The 21,160-nt window shown below is 36.7% G+C and overlaps 1 protein-coding gene across 1 annotated transcript; it reads right to left on the reverse strand.

Annotated features, from left to right (window-relative positions):
* Window positions 1-2,459: 2,459 nt before the first annotated feature.
* LOC129280294 (uncharacterized) lies at window positions 2,460-20,288 on the reverse strand. The gene is made up of 2 exons (XM_064112387.1): window positions 19,206-20,288; window positions 2,460-4,312 (listed from the first exon to the last, which is right to left on the reverse strand). Exons 1-2 carry the CDS (start codon window positions 19,671-19,673, stop codon window positions 3,662-3,664), a joined length of 1,119 nt encoding a protein of 372 aa, XP_063968457.1. The 5' UTR covers window positions 19,674-20,288; the 3' UTR covers window positions 2,460-3,661.
* Window positions 20,289-21,160: the final 872 nt, after the last annotated feature.

A 21,160-nucleotide genomic window follows, 5' to 3' on the forward strand; every position in this document is an offset into this window, starting at 1 on the left:
GATCAACTTAAGCCATGGCTCCACTTACGTCGTGTCCTGTGAATGATAATAGATTTAAAGTTATAATCCTTGTTTATATTTATAAATAGTTCGACATAACAATACAGATTATTATTATTAGGTCATGCATTTTGAATTTTATAACCTCTCTCCAATTTCTCTCACATTTCCTCCCCTCACGCCCCTTTATAGTAAACTTTTTATTAGTAATTAGTATTTCGGAGCAAATAAAGTTCATCGAAAGAAAATAACAGGAAAATAAATTGATATAATCTGTCTCATATAATTCATAAATAAATTATATTTCATTCTTTCAAAATCACTCACATCTCTACCCCTTAATCATGTTAATCTGTCTCTGATCGTCTCTCTCTCTCTTTCTCTTTCTCCTTCTCTTCTGACAAAATATCAGGAACCTATTTTGTGATTTTCCAGTTTCTGCAGTCAGCCTAGAACTTTTCGGATATTGACAGATATCAATCGTTTTGTCAGATTAAACTCGCCATTTCCATTTAGATAATGGCTCCAAGTTACTCCTTGTCATTCTAAAAAATATAATCTTAAAAAAATATATAAAAAATAATCTTACAAATGATCAATGATAAATTTTTGAAATCATAGGTAGAGTTCTAAAGGCATAACTGAATACGCCATTGTCATAATCACGTGTGTTCCCCCACATCATGACTAGATTCGATTTCACAAATGGAGTCCAGGGGTCCGCAACACAAAGTTTAGCGATTGATTGTACGCTTGATTTTCACGATTGATTGTACAAAATGGTCAATGCAATCAATTTTAAAATATTCTTATACGATGATTGTTCATATTTTTGTTACGGGCCCCTGATCCTCATAGATTTGGTTAATCGCCTACGACAAATGGGCATTATGATTTTTATGAATAGTTTGCTACTTTTACGTATTGAAAAATCTACAGTATTCAAGCATAGAGTAATAGCTCTATAATCCAACAGAAGTGAGGACATCACTCATGCATATGTCGATTTAGTGCGGAATGAGACAAATTAATTTAGGGAGCCAGATATGGCAGATATGGAGCAAAAATTCTAAAAAGACCATTTAGATAAACATATTTTGTTAACTTTTGGATAGATTTTGACATAATATTTAGAAAATGATGTAATATTTCCGTGTCCCCCCCCCCTTTCTCCTTTTTTTCTTGGTCAATAACTTTTTTTTGCTGAAGGCGGGGTCATGGACCCCAAACCAGCTATCTAAAGGCACCGACGAACGTTTCGTAGGTGAATGAAAAGTTGCGAAACACATATATACACACCCTCACACGCACACAAAAAACAGTCATTATTTCGTTTTATGGAAAACGCAGGGCCTATATCACAAAGTAAGATTGAGTATTAATCGTGTTTCATGGTCTTACATTAGATACAGGGGCGGATCCAGCTTTTTATAAAGGGGGGGTTGGGGTGGTATGCGAGGGAGCGTAGCGACCGAGTCCAAGCGAGCGGAGCGAGCGAGGGGGGAGGGTGTGGGAGGGGGGGTGTCCCCCCTACCACAGTAGGGAAAATTTTTGAAAATCTGTGTGTGAAAATGGCGTATTCTTGCATCTAAAACACCACTCTTTTTGGTATAGAGGTCGTTGCCAAATTAACCCCCATGAAAATTTGTAAAATTAAGTTGCATTTTCCTGCAATGTAAGGCCGGTTAACAACACAGATACAAAGAATTGGGGACCTTGGGGACTGTTAGCCTAATACTTTTATAATAATAATAATAATAATAAATGAAATAAATACATAGAAATAGAATAAAATAAAATTACAAGTTTTAAAAAAAAGATAAGATTTAAAAAAATGGTCCCCGGATTTTTTTTTTGGGGGGGGGTTGCAACCCCCCCAACCCCCCCTCTAGATCCGCTTCTGAGATAGTGAAAGCTGCGAGGCCTTACATTTTCTCAGCAAGGGCACATAGAAGCATTTTACTGTAGAAATCACCAGGGCAGTGGTTCATATAGGAAACCTAAGTCTGTCACATGTCACCTGGAACCTCTTGGGTAGCTTCCTTAGTTGTCCCAAAACCGATGGCAGCTCCTACCTTCAAAAATACTGACACATGAGAAACCGTTTCCGTGTAGATAAAAGTATTCCATTATAACTCCTTATTCGCTTCTTGTCTTTGTGAGGGTTTGAGTTTACATAATTCTAAGTGGTTATTTGTATATCAAAATTTAATGACTCGTCCCCCCAAACGATGGTCACTATTGTTGCAGTGCTGATCTTATATGTCAAATAGATCACTATATGCAAAATTTCATTCAGCATTTTTGGATTAATCACGATATCGTTCTTCTCGCAACAATGTCGCCCATTCGTATTGTTTGATTTTCTTCTTTGATTTGTCAGGATTACATAAAAAGTGAACTCGCCACATGGATTCAAGACAAAATAAAAATACTCAAATGAATGATCTACAAGCATATAAGTCATTTTTATTGAACAATATATATTTCATTCTAATGGTTCGTATGCATCTGTATAAATCATTAAATTCCTTGTAAATAAATATATTTATCTGAGATTTCTTGATACTGTTTCCTCAAACTCTCATTCGATCAGACGACAAAGATGAGTCAACACATCATCTGGGAGCGTTTCATGAAAGTCGGACATTTTATCCGACAAGTCCTGTTTTATCTGACAGTTACCATAGTAACAGTACCTCTCAGCACATCAGAAACATGGGAAGTTGTCAGATCTGACAATATGCCGATTGGAGGATGACTATGGTAGGTCAAGATAACATAACAGCCACTGTGTTGAAATACCCGTTAAAACCAGTATCAACATATGATATAGATTCCTATACACCGATTCTTATTCTACATAGGATATCTACATATACATATACATCAGGCAGTATACATTGAAATGAAATGTAAAGCATCCCGTGCGAGAATATCAAGAATACTAATGTTTAAAAAATAAAACATTACACTTTTTCCCCGAAAAAAATGGATATTGTTTTTCATTCCGATACCAAAAGCTGAAGTTCTTCGATATCAAGATTAATTGCACAGACTGGCAAAAAGATAGTTGTACGTTATAAGATCTATTCCTGGTATGAAAGTGGAACCCAAGCATGCTAAGAGCAAGGAAATGACTCTTGGTTCGTGAGAGGCTTGTGCTATATTTCAGTTGTGAAAAGTGTGTCAAAAATTGATCCATGCCTTGTATATATAACCATATTTACCATATTATAGAAAATACATAAAGAGACTGTATTCCCAAGACGATTAGAAACATTTAAGTCAAGTCGCATTTTCATGATATTTCAGTTTTTACGTAAACATTGGATTCATATGAAAAGTCAACTACCTATTTTGCAACTTATGTCAACCAAAGATAATTAGACATTGTATATTAATAGGGGTTTTTATGGGGGGGTTACATTAATGGAGTGATATTGAATGTGTGACATAATTCTTGTTTAAACAAAAAATGGCAATACATGCTGTAATTAAGCCTAATCCATAAAATTCTCAAGAAAATCGAGAAATATTTCACCTATATAATTAATGAGCTGATAAATGCTAACTTTATTGCTACTCCGATATTCATCAAAAAGCTAATACATCATTAACAAATATTCACAAGTCTTTTTTCAGGGCACAGTTCCATGTTTCATTCTAAAATTGCTCTCTCACTTTCCACTCTTCCTTTGGCGTTTGAAAATGACATATATCTCGATCTTGCAAGGTAGCCGGACGCGCTCGGACGGCCAATGTAATGCGGTGTCACCAATGAAACAGTCCGTGTACGATACTGCGGCATGTATGGTTGATCCGATAGCGCAGAGATGTGACCGGGTGGCATACCATCCGGTTGATCGATAAAGGCATCGGAGTCGTCATCGTCGTAGAAAGAATCGTGCTCAAAATCGACATCACCAAAATAACTGTCCATGTCGAAACTTGTGTCCTCCAGATGCGCAAGGCTCTGTGCCATTTTTGGATTCGCGTCCATGGTGGAGTGCGTGTGATTGAGATTCCCGCGTGAATGAAACTGCATGGATGACAGGTTACCACTCGTCGATGATTGGCTGGTTGCGCCGAGGGGGCGGAGATTGCTTCGCATGTGCGAATTTGATTGGCGGGAAGTTGTGTTACTGCGCGCTGATTGGTCAGATGCCCCAAGATTTGCGCACGATGCTTGGTTGCGTAGATAAGTTGCTCTTAGACTTTGTTGGGTACTTGATTGCTTGAGCTGGTGAATGGTCGAACGAAGTTCCATGAATTGCCGCATCAGGCTCTGATCTTGTTTCTTCATTTTGGTCTGAAAGATACAAAATGAGAATAATGTGTGAAAGACAATACATCTCACTGTTCAGATTGAAATAATCCATCTAACATCTTCACATCGATATCAAGCAAAAGCTCACAGTTCATCGAATTAAGTAGCTCATTTTTTCCTCCGATTCATTCTGATACATTGGAACATCATAATCAACATCATACATCATTAAAAAAAGGTAAATTTCTTTGTAGAAAATGACGAATGTACGATTAGGGTTTTATTCTTTACGCACAAATTTCATACTCTAATCGTGCAAATAAGCCAGTAATAACAGTATAGGACTAATAATCAGTAATAACATGCTCAAGCATGTCAAGTGGCCTATAAATGCAATGTTAAAACGTCATGTTGGAAAGTGGGATGCGGAAACTGCAAACAAAACATATTATTTCTGGAAAAGAAGGCTTTCTTTACCGACCTTCATTTTGTTTAGATTAGCTGTCATTTCCCCCAAATCTCTGCAATGGAAACATATTGACAAGTTCACAACTCTCTTATACTACTAAGAAAAGGTCGAGTTCATTCTCCAAAAGTGAACTTGAGAGGTTTACTTTTATTCTGTGGAATGACATTTCCGCGTGTGTCAGTGCTTCTAAAGGTTCAATGCCATATTAAGTAATATACGTCCTTAGAAAAGTACTTGGGATTTTTTTATCAAAGATTCTGTCCAAGTGGAATATTGAAGGACGTTCAATGGAATCTAAATGTTGCTCTTTATGTAAATAAAATGACAGCAACTCCATATTCTACTGATCAAAACCAAGCTAAACATCATTTTGATGACTCCAGAGTCCAGACAACATGGACAAAGACCAGGGGCCCGTAACACAAAGCTTAGCAATGATCGTAAAACATTTTTCTACGACTGATTCCATTGACTACAATGTACAATCAATCGTAAAAATCAAGCGTACGATCAATCGCAAACCTTTGTGTTACAGAACCCAGGATCCAGCGACAAATTGATCCAGTTGTGGTTTTTATAATAATTAACGATAACATTGGAAGTTCACGATGGCGTTTGGTGACTTAAAAGTTATCAACATAAGCATGGATTCATTTTGAAGAAGATTTGTTTATCATACAAGTTTATATTCAAAGGCAGACTATCAAACTGTTTTGACCACTTTCTTCTTAAAAAAAGAATGGATTTGAATAATATTCAAAAGAAAAACCCGACATTGTATAATTGTTATGATTCTATTCAGTAGTACATTTAAGTTTTCGTTTATGTCAACAGAGCGTAAGGACCTTTGGAATATGATAAAAATGTTCTTTGTACTATTTGAGCAAAACGATTGGTGTACGTGCACAAATAAAATAATTAGTAAAGGATGATATTAATACAATATTAATGATTGAAAATGTGCTATTTCCAGTGTCACACTCGTTTTATGGCAAATACATACAGACCTACAAACTGATAATCGTGTGAATATGACGAAGGTTCATTTCAAGTTTGCATAAATAGTTACTGTTTGTTCTTGTATGTAGGCATGCCATTGTTTCTACAACTAAGCACACACATATAGCAGATGTGTGACAGTAGTTGTAGTATAAGTGGAACCACCAGCAGCAGAAGGATCGAGTCGAAGTAGTAGAAGTAGTGTAGTAGAAGTAGTAGTAGTAGTAGTAGTGTAGCAGCAGCAGCAGCAGCAGCAGCAGCAGCAGTAGTAGTAGTAGTAGTAGTATTAGTAGTAGTAGTATTAGTATTAGTAGTAGTAGTGATAGTAGTAGTAGTAGTAGTAGTAGTAGTAGTAGTAGTAGTAGTAGTAGTAGTAGTAGTAGTAGTAGTATTAGTAGTAGTAGTGATAGTAGTAGTAGTAGTAGTAGTAGTAGTAGTAGTAGTAGTAGTAGTAGTAGTAGTAGTAGTAGTGGTAGTGGTTGTGGTAGTGGTGGTGGTGGTGGTGGCGGCGGCATTAGTAGTAGTAGCAGCAGCAGCAGTGTAGTTGTATTAGTAGAAATAGTGTTTGATTAGTGTTGATGGTAGTGGTGGTGTTATTAGTAGTATTATGATCACGGTAGAAATAGTAAGAGGTGTAGAAGAAAAGGATATGAGGGACTAATGTTGAATATCACCATCAGCATTGAATAACAATTTTCATTCCCGTCATACTTTTCACTGATGTGACACCCCTAAAGCTCGTCATAAGATCATTGAGCCAAATTACCTAGCAAAATTCCTTGAAATCAGTGCTCCCTTCCCAGACCCCATTACTGTCCAATGTGTACGGATGTAAGGGAAGTCTACAAGCAATTCACCTGCCCAACTTAAATGATTGACATGATTGGCAAGCTGTCCAACCATGCCACAGCACTCATCTTTGAATAGCGGTCACACTTATGAATAAAATCAGATCGAAGTCTATCCTCCATACATCCAAATAAGAAGTGACATAACCATAATTCATATCATATCAAGGATGGAATAGGATAGGAATAATTTTGTTAGGCTAATGTATGTGACATTGGTATGTGTGTTCCCTTTTATTACCACTCCAAACAAATTGATCTCGAAGCTTCCTTATATACTCTATAATCGTTTTCAATGGTTGTGCGCAGGTTACCAAACGACCTGATGCGCGGCCTGGTTTCGGTATCATAAAACCTGTAATTAACATGATAATATACTACTTCAAGAATCCTTTGAGAAATGTCCACTTAGCCTATATTTCGGTCAGTGTCTCATAACCAAGCATCATAGCTTGTCACTGACAGTTTTTATGAAGTATGGCACCCGGTCACACTGCTGCTGATCTGCTTTCGAACTCTTGGTGTGACATGACCAGTATATTGCAGTCATCTCTCAGGCACTACAAGCATCAAGGAAGTTGTCTCCAAGTAATACGGAAAGGCCAAGCTATAAAAGGATCTCATAGCTGAACTTATATCTCATCGAATCTCATCTCAACTGACCAGACCCGGCAGGTAAGGAGCCGATGATAAGCGTCCGATCATCAGATGTGACAGGGAACGCAAAGAGAACGTAATAGGAACGTCATCTCGCTGATCGAGGGCACAGGAAAGCGGGTCAAGATGCTGATAGGTCATGACTGAAAAAAATGGGTTTCGTTCACCACACAACATACAATCAAGAGTTTAGGAGAACCCCCCCCCCCCTCCCGGATTGATCAAATCATTTTATCATAAATTGTGTAACGTGCTTTAAATTAATACTACATTTCCTGAAAGGTCAGCCAAGACAAACGATAGAATTGACAGCTGAAGAGTGGAGACTAAAATATATATTTATAAAAATACATTTTTTTATAAAGTCAGACCTCGTATACTGGTTGAAAGTGTATGGGAATAATAGAAAAGGATGCATCGTGGAGCAAAGGGGAAGGGTAAGCATGCCAAATTATATTTTAAGAATTATATTTTGCATTGTGGTCGAAATCGAATTTATATAAACGGAAATATATCATTTATATTAGCACCTGGGATTAATATTGCGAGCAAGAACAGGGTACCAATATTGTGTCAACCTTTATAACAGTATGTTCTTTGGAAATAGTCGGAATTACGTATTTACCCATATTATACCTTTTTGATAGTTTAGGGTAGATTGTGTCTTTGATGTAGACCAGAGATAGAGTAAGAGGATACACGGGTGAACTCAATGATAGGAGTAGTGATGAATAAGAAGCAAAAGAAAGAAAGTTTTGATAGCGCAATGTACTTCAAGTTGTCATATGGCGTTGTACTACCATTTCTTTTCATTCTATGATATCTCTGAACAGTTCTAGACTCGTGTTCCTCAGCTGAGAAAGAAGCAAAAAACACGGGTCTGGTTATCTGGTATTTCAGGTTCGAAACCTAGTCAATTCGAGTCAAGTCTTGGTGAAGATATGTCTGGTCCAAAGGAGGGGACCTTAAGATGTCAGTCCTCTTACAATTCCCTTGCCAACATCTTCAGCTCTTCAAGCAAGGGAAAACAATCGTAGCCCTTCCTGCACATACACCTTCATGACCTCTGATCTGTAAGTCGTTGTAAGGACCTATATTCCTATTTGGATAGATACTTCCTGGTATGATATACCATAACCGACCCTCGGAAACCAAATCCTTAGACTAATAATCGGATCCTTCCTACCCGGATATCTGATCCTCTTCAACTTGTCATGATATCTCTGTGAACTTGACATTGTTCCAACCAGAAAGTATAAGGCATATAATTCTTAATAGTGGTCTAACAGAAACGGATTAAGTAAGTATGCATTCTGAAAATGAGTGGCCAAAATGCCGATCTAACGCTTGACATATTTTATTCCTTATCACGTTTAACTATTTAATAATTCATAGACGTACGTGGTCATGCGTTAAAAGGGTTCTTCTCGTCGTAAGCAAGCTGATTTATAGATATTTGGTAATGATAGTAAAACAATCTTATTTGTCAAATTACATAATTTCTTTCGTAGATGTGTATCAAAGTAAGTTTCAGTAAGGATCATTGTTTGATGATCCTGACCAGGTTTTTTCATAGCTTTCTTTCAGCTGAAATTTCAACCACGACTTAATTAAATTTCCTCCAATATCGAATATATCTTTAGTTTCCTTGTTTAGTAGACTCCTCATGCAACTCAACGTGATCATGGTGATGCCAGCGTGGATCGCCCCTTTAATGATCAAGAAAACTGCATTTTGGTTTAAGATGTCCTTCATAAAGTATCTTGAGATCCTTGATAATATGCCATTAAGGGGAATACCCTCACGCTTTGACTGGCCTGATTAGCAATGTCAATTTCGACGTTTTAACACTTACACCCACTAGCGTACCTAAGGGGGGGGGGCAGACTGCCCCCCTGACGAGTCACAACTCATGCAAAGGTCGTATCCCTGCCCCCCTGACGAGTCAAAACTGATCCCTGACGATGCACAAGTGGCCCACTCCTTTGAACTTGAAGACCCTTTTTTTTTTGCTTGTCAATTTTTTTTCTGGTGCGAAACGTCCTTTACTTGTGGTTGAAGACCTTTTTTTTCTTTTTTCTTTGCTTGTCAATTTTTTGGGCGGACGAATTTGCCCCCCCCCCCTTTGGGAAAATCCTAGGTACGCCACTGCTTACACCCTACATCTTACGTCATGGCTCATTGGTGTGTCTTGTCGGGGAAAAAAAAAGAGTGATCTTGGTCGGTTCATGATTCTCAGAATTCTTCACGAGCTCAGGTGTGCAATAAACAACGTGTTCGATCATCAAGACACATCTCAATCGGGCATTTTCAAATGGCGCCAAATCGACTTTTCATCAGAATTAAGTCAACCAATCTCAGGCTTTGTCCCCATTTCTCACTGTATTCTCACATTGCGTTGGAGAACCCATGGAGACATCCATGATTATATTTACTTATGGCCATCTTGCGCGTTAAACCATTTTCATTTTTGTTTCTCAACCATGATGTTGGTTTCTATCAGTCTCATAGATTTCTGTTAAACCTAAAGAATGTAACAAGGTAACTTTCTTTGAAGAATAGAGTAAACTTAATTATGAGATCAAACATGTATATGCAAAAAAAAGTTTAACTTTTACATTTCTCTCAACCGGGAGGGTACTGGTACAGTGTTATCTAGTACATTATGCAAATGAAATTGGCTTTCTGCTTTTACCACCTTCTAAATTCAAGAAAAGTGGGCTTGCACATTTGATGCTATGGTAGATCTCAATGAACAATCAAAGAAAACTACATACTCAGTAGACATGAATTAGCAAAAATAAAACTGTTTACATGAAAACTGAAGAGGCGTCAGTCAAAGGAATTAGTTCTCAGCTCATGATTTCCAGCGACCCCGATAAGGTTTTCCTTCAAGTATAGTTCGATGGGACGTACCAAGGTTGGTGAATGTTAACATAAAAGCATCGGGAGGCTTCCAGGTCATCACACAATGCACCTTGATGATTAAGGCCAAGGCGAAACTACATGTTCCTCTCCATGATGCCATTTTAAAGCGTGCTTCCATTTTGGGAAATTCTAAATCATTCAGTTCAAAAGGTTGAATTCATTTTCAGATAAAATTAAAGCACATGATGTGTAATGTGATACTTAAAATATGATATTAAATGGGTAAATATTAAAGATGATGGCCCGTATTCTGAAGTCGGGTTTAACTTAAACTCAGGTTTAAAGTTGTGGTTTTAGTATGGATAGCAAATTGTTACATAAATCACTAACAGTAGAGATATCATATTTCAGTTGATTTGGCTCTCAAATCATTCATAATTGTCTAGGAAGTATAAATAGATGATTGTCTTCACCATCGATGAATCAGGAAAGAGCAGAGTAAACATACAAAACATACAACTTAATCAAATCTTGACAGCTTTGGCTTCCCATATTTATTTTAGCACATAGTTAGACCATCATGTTTATCTTAGTTAAACCTGACTTCAGAATACGGGCCTAGCTGTCTAAATCATCTAGTCGGGTGTGAGCCTGAACAATGTAGAAAAAGATAAATACTCTTTCGTTTTGGTGAGAAAAATAACAGCCCTCAGAAGATCACTACATTTGTGAAATGGATTAGTTACTCGGTCGCCTTGCTTTCTCACGTGTGGGTATCCTTGGAGGAGGAGGAGGGGAGAATAATTTTATGTCTAGCTATACGTCCACTTAGTCACGTTGCTGAGAGCTGTTTTGACTACTGGACGTGTGGAATAAACGATTCAACAGCATAACAATTTGGTATATGTTCATAATAATCTACAATGATTACCTAAATATATATATATATGAATATTTTTAATATATTCGAAAAAGGGGAGAATAGCTGGATAGCTCTGGCTGTCTGGGGAACATTGATTAATGCAAAGTCAACCAGGGCACTTACCACAGCTGCTGTATATATATATTCTATTGAATTCATACTTTAATTGTAAACGTAAATTAAGTCCTTAAGATCAATCCCGTGAGAAAAAACAAAGGGAAAACTCATCGCTGTAAGGATATCAATAACAGCAGGTGACATGAGCTGAAAATAACTGAATGGTTAGCGCTGTTGTCATGGTGCCCAAAGGCTAATCTAATTTTGTAATCCAAAAATAGACTACTGAGACGACTAAGAGAAAGTATAAATTCGTCATGTTTTTCCCAAAAGACGGGTAACCAACATGAAGTTACAAATTCCAAAGACACAACTAATATTAAAGGTATTGTTTAACTTTGTGAGCAGCCGATTTAAACAATTCTCAAACCAAGATGAAACATGTGTACAAGTGCATGTATTAGAACTAATAAACCCTGAAAACAACCATTAATGAGAATGAAAAGCTAAAACTACAAGGCAAACCCCGATTTTGTAAATAGGCGTCTTATAGACGCCTAAATAGTACACATAAGTGTATGGGATGAAATTAAGATGGTGTTTTCGGTCACTTTATATTTCAATATTTGAAGCACTAAATAATTATTTTCGAACACAATTTTTTCTGGGCTTCATTTTTGTAACATATCGCAGACACAGGTGACAAGTGTGACCTGCTAGCTCAGATTTTTTTAAAGTCAAACCAATGTTAACCAATCACTTTAACATTCAAAATTAATTCGTTGTCAAGGACTCAAAGCATTTTTACAACACGCCTTTGAAATGGTTGTTTTTACTTTATTTTTAATCGCATAGACCTACATGATCTATGTACATGACATGTACTTACACACACGCACGTGTGCGTGTGTTTGTAAGGAGGTGTGGGGTGAGTGCGCGCGGGTGTGGGTGTGTGGGTGTTCAGGATCATTTACGTCGGCCTATAACGAGGGAATGGTATCGCCCTATCTCACATCACCATACTAACAGAAAGAAAGAAGGATTTTAGTATTGTTTAAATTACTAGTTCAAAATGTTGAGGGGTTATCATATATATAAAAGCTTATTGTAAATTATTATTGTATAAACTTGTGAGAAATTCCAAAGATGACTTCGAATATACCATCAATCGAAAAAACAGAGCCCCTCTTAAAATCTTATAGAATTAATCAGCGTTGGAGTTGGGTTAGATAAGAAGGTATAAGGAGAGCTTAATTATTATTAATGACTAAGAGCGGAAAACAACAAATTGAAATCTCTCGAAAATGGTGTAACTCTCGCATGACTCGGGATGATAATGAGTGTTTGCGAGTGTTTATTTTACTTTTGATTTTGTTTAAGTTTGTTATTATTATCTGTTTTTCATTACTGTTATTAATATTGTTATTATAATTATGATAATCATCGTCATCATCATCATCACAATCATGATCATTATACTTATTACCATTATCTGCATTTATCGCTTCAGTTAATAATACCATTATTATTGTTAGTAGCATTATTACTATTGTAATCTTCATCTTCAAATTTTAAATGCATCCAAAGTACCACGAAAGAAATAAGATAATATGAAGCGAAGGAAGTAGACCACAATTTGAACGCAAGGATAAACAATTTATATTTACATTATTGGAAGAAGAAGCATCAGTTTGAAAAAGTAATTATTGCCTTTGAAAATTACCATGATAGCACACACACAAATTTAGATAGTCAAGGAAGTCATGCTTCCAGGACAGGAGATACCGATAATGGAATCAAATTATGTATAAGCCGGCCCTATAATTATTTTCAAAATTGACAGATACATATACTTGGAAACATTATATTCCGTTATAAAATTGTGCATAGAATGAACAATCAATCACTACGAGATGTGTTATCATTTCTATATCACACTTAAAACGAATGAAACTCGCATGATTTCTTATTCTTTTTTTGATCAAGCGCAGTAATTTTTATGATACAAAACAATAAATGCAATGGTGTAAATTAATGTGACCCGCAGAATGCAGTTGGTAATGAATTGAACTTAATTGAAGCTAAATTGTTTTCTTATCAAAATGCTATCTGCCAAGCCATTTAAATTGCAATCAACCCGATAAACAGATCAAATATCCTAATAAATTCAATCCACAAACGAACAGGCTTTACACCAATTGTCACTGATGCCATATAAGATAAGCAACGATTCAAAAGTATCTTGGACTTAGACGTCAGAAGCGGGGTCTGAACAACTCGGACCTCGGGACCATGTTTCGTGATTTTTGTTTACTAATTTGTGTCAATGTTTTCGTCATTTCGGAATTTCTTAATTGAAACAACTTTTAGTGCCCTGACTCTCATAAGCATTGCCCTGGGAAGCGGAGGTGCTTGCGTGTAGAAGCAACCCCAAGATTTTCCATGGTGTGTTGAGTATCATTCTCCATTGGCAGCACCCCATAGCATTCTGGTAGGTGTTAAAAATTGAGTAATGTAACAAAAGTGACCCACATTTAGTACTGAAATTCTTTTTTTTTTTTGCTTGTCAAATTTCTCGGGAACGAAATAACCGTCATTTATAGTGACCCCCCTGTTTTGTTTGTTTTTCAAATTTATCGGGACCAAAATAACATTCATTTTATCGTCAAACCTTTTTTTTTTTGCTTTTCAAATTTACATCAGCACCCCCTTTAAAATAATCCTTCAAACGGCCCTGGTATGGTCAGAAGGTGTACATAAAGAGGAAAGGCTAAGGTTTCTTTTCTCTCCTCAGAGCAGTTTTGTTTTCCTATTCTGAAATCGCATTCATTGGCGATGTTTTCATGAATTATCGATAATCAAGCGAAGTCTCACTCTGCGCGTGATAAAAGTTGTTGAAATAATTCGATTACGGTACATCGCAATGCCCTAACTTACGGTCATCTCTAATTTCTTTGTGAGAATGTTTTGTCAATGACCTTCATCTCTGTAGAAAACATTCTTTCTCCGATGACCAAATTAGAAATCACCACGAGCGATGTCATGTTGTTATGCACATTAAAAAGGATTAGTCTAAAATCAGTGAATCACGCAGAAGGCCGAATTGATTTTGTTATTTAGTTGTGTGCGTCCATGAACTGGCAAACTATGTCGTTTTTTTCTTTTTGCATAAAAGAACTCATAAAACATGAAACCCGAGTGAATCAAAGGTAAAAGAATTAGGAGATATTCAAAGAATACAAAGTGACCCGGCTTTACAAAATAAAGGAAAGAAATGAAAACAGGCTGCTAGAGAGGTGAGAAGTCCCAATAGATTTACCATGAAGAAAGCCCTTCGAGAGTTAATATGTTAAACATGATAAATGCGATATGTATAAACGAAAAGAAAAGAGAGAAGGAGAGAGAGGGTGGGGTAAGTGAGGGGATGGGAAAGCATGGAAAGGGGAGTGAGTTAGAGGAAGAGAGGGGGAGAGACGGAAGGGGGGGGGGTGGATATAGCGAGAGAAAGAGAGGGAAAGAGGAATGGAGATATGGAGGAAGGGAGAGGAGGAGTTCGGAAGGGGGGCATACAGATTAAACTGGATATAGAAATAGAAGTGAATGGATGGGGAATTTTCTGCAATAGTCAGACCGATAAAACTGACTCCACGCCGATAGATTGTCGTTAAAAATAGCTTTAATATAGCCTTGGTCAGTTCAGTTGATATGACTGCAGCACTAGACCCAGTGGTGGATTTGGGGGGGGGGGCACATACGGCCCTGCGCCCCCCCTTGAGAGTCATCATCAATAATCTTAATATAAATATGTCGTTCATACACAGGTGCCCCCCCCTCCTTGAGAGTAACAGCAAATATTTTTAATGAACATATGACGTCCATACAAGTGAGAACCTTTTTTTTGTCTTTTGCTTGTCAAATTTTTCTAGGAAAAATACCCCCCCCCCTTCGAAAATTCTGGATCCGCCCCTGATCAGACCATAGACATACTCAGTAAAACGCTGCTGTAGTATTTTTATTTTTTCTTCATAGTTGTTGAGCAGTTCAGACAAATGTTTTAAAATCCTAAACAACAAAGCTTATTCTTTGATATTTAGTTTTCAATAGATCAAGCACTTCATGTTGTTCAAACTGTAAAACAATCACTGTAAAGCTAATATAGGAAAACAGCATTTTATGAAATTTTAAATGGCATTTTTATTGTGTAATGTGAGACGTGTATACGATGTGCGTTATTTCGAATTCATTTTTTTCTACCCGAGATATAAGGTTAGCCACCATTAAATCATTATTATGATCGAATATTTGAAGGGGAAAGGTTAATTTCAAAAAGGGGTGTTGTAAGTGCACTTGGTTCATGGTCGAACAACAGGTGATGTTTTCTGAAATATCCAGTAAATTTTTACCCAATGCTTTGAAATGATTATATTTATAACCAAGTTTTACAATTTTCTTTTCAATAATTTATTGAAATCATATAATACATATGTATATGTTGCTTAGTTACATTATCTATTTTCCTTTCATTATGTCTTCAAATTTATGCTTACCTGTCTTTACCAATCTTTTATTTGACTCATTGAACGTCAAGAAGTCACCCTGCATATAGTCTAAAAATTTGTAATATTTCTTTTATCTTATGCGATCATTGAATTCAGAAAATTGGATTGAAATCCCACCCCCCAAAAAAAAATGGATGGTGCATATGAAAAATCACGTAGAAGTAAAGATGTGTGCATTTTTTTCAATTCCTCATTTGACTACAAACGTGTACGAAATATTAAATAACTTTGTATAGGAGTCGAAATTAGGACAAAAATTGAAACACAGAAGCAAAAATCAAACAAAAAACTAACAAACAAGAAATAAAGAAAGATCAGACAAATTAGTCAAACATACCCTACCCCATCCCCATCCCACAAACAAAATCCAGAAAATACGAATTCCCCTTTTTATTTTCCATCTAAAAATTTATCATTATATTATACTTTATAAAGTAAAAGCAAAGAACAAACAACAAGCACCATGAATGTTGCGTGAGGAAAATCTGTTGCCAGAAATTTGCATGTAGGCATCTGTTCCAATTCTGTTCTAAGAATGGTAACATACATAATGGTATTAGTCACACTACCATCACGTGCAATGGGGGATGTTTTTCACGTTCATTTTACAGTTTTAAACTGTGTAATTAGATAAACGAAGGTATCGACAAATGTGGATGAAGTTTTGTTTTACTTTGCCTTCGTGTGAAGTAGGCCTAAACCTCCTTGCCCTTCATGACAAAAATGACTGGGGCAACTAGAAATATTTTTATTATGACATAGGGTTTCTTTCAGGGTTGTAAAATGCAAATAAAGAAAATATAAGCTATCAAGAAATTTAAAAAGTTGATAACTTTTTTAATAAACGTAATAATGTTGGACCTGAAATTACATTATAGTGAAGCGAAGTGATGCGCCTTTTTTTTGCAATAATTTATTTCCATACCTAACGCTTCTGAAGGAGAAGTATAATAAACTTAACATTCTTCTTCCCCCCTTTAAATAATCAAAACATGTTAAAGACAGAAAAGGGGAAATTGTGATGAATGTTAAGCAATGACTCTTCTCACGCATGCGCCTCTTGGTTACATTGTATCCCCTGTGATTCATACCCGTCGAATGATCACATCACCCTCGGCATTCCATGTTCTTCTTGAACTTTGGCAAGCTTTCCAATAAAGAACATGAGGAAAATGGAATTACTAAGAACTCCTTTGGAATAGAACCAAGATCCTCAATAGGAAACATGAGAAACGCCGGGTGGAAGTAAAAGGGAAAGGCCTCAGTATGTTTGTGCAACCTTGGGTAATGACTTTGTAATCTAGTTAGGGCAGGTGTCTTTTGGGGTGTGGTTTAGGGAAGAAATCTTAAGCCCAGATAAGTAACAATTTCTCTAATATTCATTTTTCAAGCAGTTTTCATAAGCTGTCTGTATAATAATATAATATTGACTGGCCTTGAGGGGAACATCAAATATAATGCCCACAAAAGAATCATATTGGCCCGAGTCTTTAGACGAGGGTAATATGGTTCTTTTAAGGGCAATGTATTTGATGTTCCCCGAAAGAAGAGCCAGTCGATATTTTTATTATCAACCAAATCAGACATCTCGAGCAAAAATCATGAAAATTGAGATTTTTTTTTCTTCAAGAATATGGTTCTACTGTATCATGTTTATACCAGGGGCCAGGCTCTGCACTTTACCATTTCATTTTCACTCTAAACCGGTAATGATTTCGTTTGCTTATTATCATTTTAGATGGAGTGTCACACTTGAGATACTAGACAAAGTGACTGCTTTTACTACTTGTTAATCACGTATTATTTGTTGATATGCTGTATTTTTCAATGTAAACTAGTAATGTGTGTGCTGCTTTTTTTTATTTCTTCTTGTTTATGTTTTTTTAATTACTTGTATTGTTTATTTGTGATTTGGTACACAAAATCACGAAAACCCAATAAAAACTTTAAAAAAAAAGGATCACACTGAGTTTTATTATAACTGTGTTGGCATATTAACTAAGGTCGACAGATTTCTATATACTGTATATGGAGCCAAAGAAATTTGTTTCCCTCAAACAAATGTTGCAAATACATGCGCTATTCTCTGTTTCTATTATGTCACATTTACATCGGTGAAACCGGCTTGAGATCGACTAATTTATATATATATATATATATATATATATATATATATATATATATATATATATATATATATATATATATATATATAAAGACAAATATATATATAACCCTTATTTCCATTGACATATCCGTGCCTGACATAGGCCCTATCATCAAGGTTTGGAGGCAGTTTTATTGGTGTGGCTGTAACATGTGAATTGTGTCGGTATGTAGAAAGTTTTCGCACCGAGACGCATAACACTTTCAAGAACATAGAAAATATATTGTCAAATGCCCTTCATGACAATGACCAACCAATTAGTCTTTGTCGAATATTGGTTAACCGGCACAGCAGTTTCCCCCTAAGTTTCGGATCTGACGAAAAATTGCAAAAATGTCGATTGCCCATGGCCCATGCAGGACGAAACTACTGTTTTTTATTAATGGATTTTCGACAAAGACCTCTTGTTTGTTCTTTGTCATGAACGGCATTTGACAAAAAACTTTCTATGTGCTCAAAAGCATTCTGCACTGCGGTTGCGATAGCTCATATGAACACGGCCACACACAAACGTTAATGGTATGACCGTGTCGTGTCTACATAGGCCTGGGCTTCTCACTCTCCCACGTTTTGTCAAGAAAGAAAATTCAAAGTTTACACTTTAAAGGCTGGTACAATACGAGAACCTCCCGGGACCCCAACTTGAACTTTAAAGGGTTCAGCCTTGAACTGAACTATTAAAAGTGGGCAATTATCGCCTGCTCAACTTTTATTCAGGTATTACCAAAGTTGATAGCACTGAAACGTGAGTATTTTGAACCTTACAAAGTACGAAATAGGAACTTAAGTCGTGTAAGTAGGCAGCCAAGATAAATTAGAAGATCGAAATACTGTTTTCTCTTTAAGAATTGGATTACGGAAAATATTTTGTTTCAGGTCATACACCGAAACTGATAGGCATGATATATGGACATTGCTTTTGCTGTATTATTTGTTTACGGAAAACGTTTCGATTTAGGTCACATAATTAAAATGAAACAAATGGGCAGTGATTATCAGTCTAAAGGGAATTCATCGTAAGTTGTTAACGGTAAATAAAAGGTCCACATTATAAAACAGAGGAGTGGAGGGGGGATGTCGACAACACTCACGGTGCCTCGGGTTTTTGAAAATGGATTGTCGTTCCGTGTGATTCATACGTTCATGGGAAATATAATAGCAGTCAAATGAAATATGGAGAAATTTAAATTCAAGGATGAAAGATAATTATAATATAGGCCTAACATTGACAACAGAATGACATGGTAATTCTAATAGAATGTATGACTTTCAATTAAGCTGAAGATGATGATTGATTACCGAGAAAAGTGTCCGTTTGTTAAAATATCATGTTTCATTCACTATTATACCTAACAGTTAATTGACGAACCAATACATGAATAAACTTACGATTTCTTCTCGTAGCCAACCTAAGCAGTTGTCCATTCTATCCCCTCTCTCTTTCCATGTCATCTCCTCAACATTGGCATTCGTAAATTCCCGCGCTGTCTCCATGAATTTGACACGCTCCACATCATCCTCCGCATCGTTCTCGGGTCGGTGGTCGTCCCTGGTGATCGTTGTCTCACCCTGACTGTTGTTGTCGTCGCTCGACCCAATCCCCGAGTCCTTCGAGTTCGACAGGTCGCTGGTTGTCGATAAATCTGAGGAGGCTAGCTGAACAAAGCGAACGGTGCCGCGGTGAAGTGATGCACTTTTCTGCTTAAACACATCGTTTTTCTTCGCTACATGGTTAGAGTTAGTATCTAACTCCTCTTTGACAGTGTAGATATCTGGATAGTAGGGTGATTTCAGAAGTGGTTGAGAATAGCTAAGGGCTAGTTGTCCCGCGAGGCTATTGCAGGCAACGGCCGCCATATTGTGAAATGAAGTCACTGCTAAACAATATGGACAGAAACGAAATCCAAGATTTAAAGAGAATATCACATTAACCTCGTGGAATAGTCAGTCTGATGTTTATTAAATTCCAGCTCACTTTCTTCTACCATAAAAATAGCAACATTTGGAATCCACTCTCTTTATCAGGACCGTGACAATCAAAATTTCCGGTGTCTAAAATTTTATCAAATTGTGCTATCTGATGAATGAATAAATAGATAATCCACATTACGCATTGATAGTCAGCAAGACATCGTCATATTCTCAATGAATGAAGAGAAGACCTGAAACTAATTTCCAGTGGCGTGAAAAGACAGCAAACGTCAATAAACGATTTTGAATGATTTCTACGATGAACGTATGACTCCTTTTAATCCATTTCAACGGAGCTTGAAGAAGTCGGCTAAATATGACGTGCTTGTGAATGAGTGTTTTTCTTACCGAAAAGGCGCGGGTGGAGAAACACTTTAAGACAGACTTGAGATCCTTCTCTCACCCACACAAGTGCCTGATTAGAAAGTCAAATCGTTGTTTCCCAAGAATTTACGTCAGTGTCGTCCGAGTGTCATTCGTCACTGATAATGAAATGCGTGTGAGGCACTAAGAAGCAGACGACGATCGAAGAGGGATGTCGTTTATAGAGGGCGTTTTGTGTCGTCTGCTCTTGCGCGCGCAAGCTTGCGTCTTCCAACGTATTTGTCTTCAGTCGATTGGAAATTTATACAATGTTATCGTGGTATTCAAGATGCATCCTCTATTATGTTCATGGGTGTCGATCACGGGGGGGATGGGGGGGATATATCCCCCCCAATATTTCAAGTGGGGGGGATGGCCTGTATTATCATCCCCCCCAATAGTTTAGGGTAGAAAAATCATAATAATGATGATGAAAAAGTTTGATCATGATGATTATAGTGATAATTATAGTATGCCATCAATCAGTTTGTTTCCCTCGCAATTTGTGTATATTGTTATTAAATGAAAACATTCTTTTTCAGGACTATTAAACAGATGGGTGGAAGTTCAAGATGAAAAAGAATGAAATGTTTATGTATATGATATTTTTTAACACCCCAACGAAAAACAACTTTTGTTGATAAGGTGTTCCATCCCACCAGTGGTGAATGAATTAATTTTAATGAATCAATTAATTCAAAAGGGTGGAAAAACAAACGGGAGTAAAAGGGTGGCAAGATAAATCGTCTAAGGAATGACCATATAGCTATTAGAGTAATAGCCCCACCAATGAAAATATTTTGGGGGAACATATCGTTTTGCCCCCATCCCAATAATTCCGCATGTGCAACTAAAAATAAAATAAGATTGTAATGCTACACTGAAACCAGCAAGCGAGATTAAGATACCAACTCGATTTTGATCTAAAATCGTGCTCAAAATGTCTGCTTTTCAGATCGGAATATAAAAATTTTTAGCTCGCGCTTCGCGCTCGCATCATTTCTGTACCA

Source organism: Lytechinus pictus, chromosome 17, assembly GCF_037042905.1.
Source record: "Lytechinus pictus isolate F3 Inbred chromosome 17, Lp3.0, whole genome shotgun sequence".
In the NCBI taxonomy this organism is placed as follows: domain Eukaryota; kingdom Metazoa; phylum Echinodermata; class Echinoidea; order Temnopleuroida; family Toxopneustidae; genus Lytechinus; species Lytechinus pictus.

Excerpts from the sequence above, each read along its gene's own strand:
- LOC129280294 (XM_064112387.1), bottom strand. The coding sequence starts at position 19,673 with ATGGCGGCCGTTGCCTGCAATAGCCTCGCGGGACAACTAGCCCTTAGC. Across the intron at positions 4,313-19,205 it reads GTTGGCTACGAGAAGAAATC|ACCAAAATGAAGAAACAAGA; the intron begins GTAAGTTTATTC and ends TGTATCTTTCAG.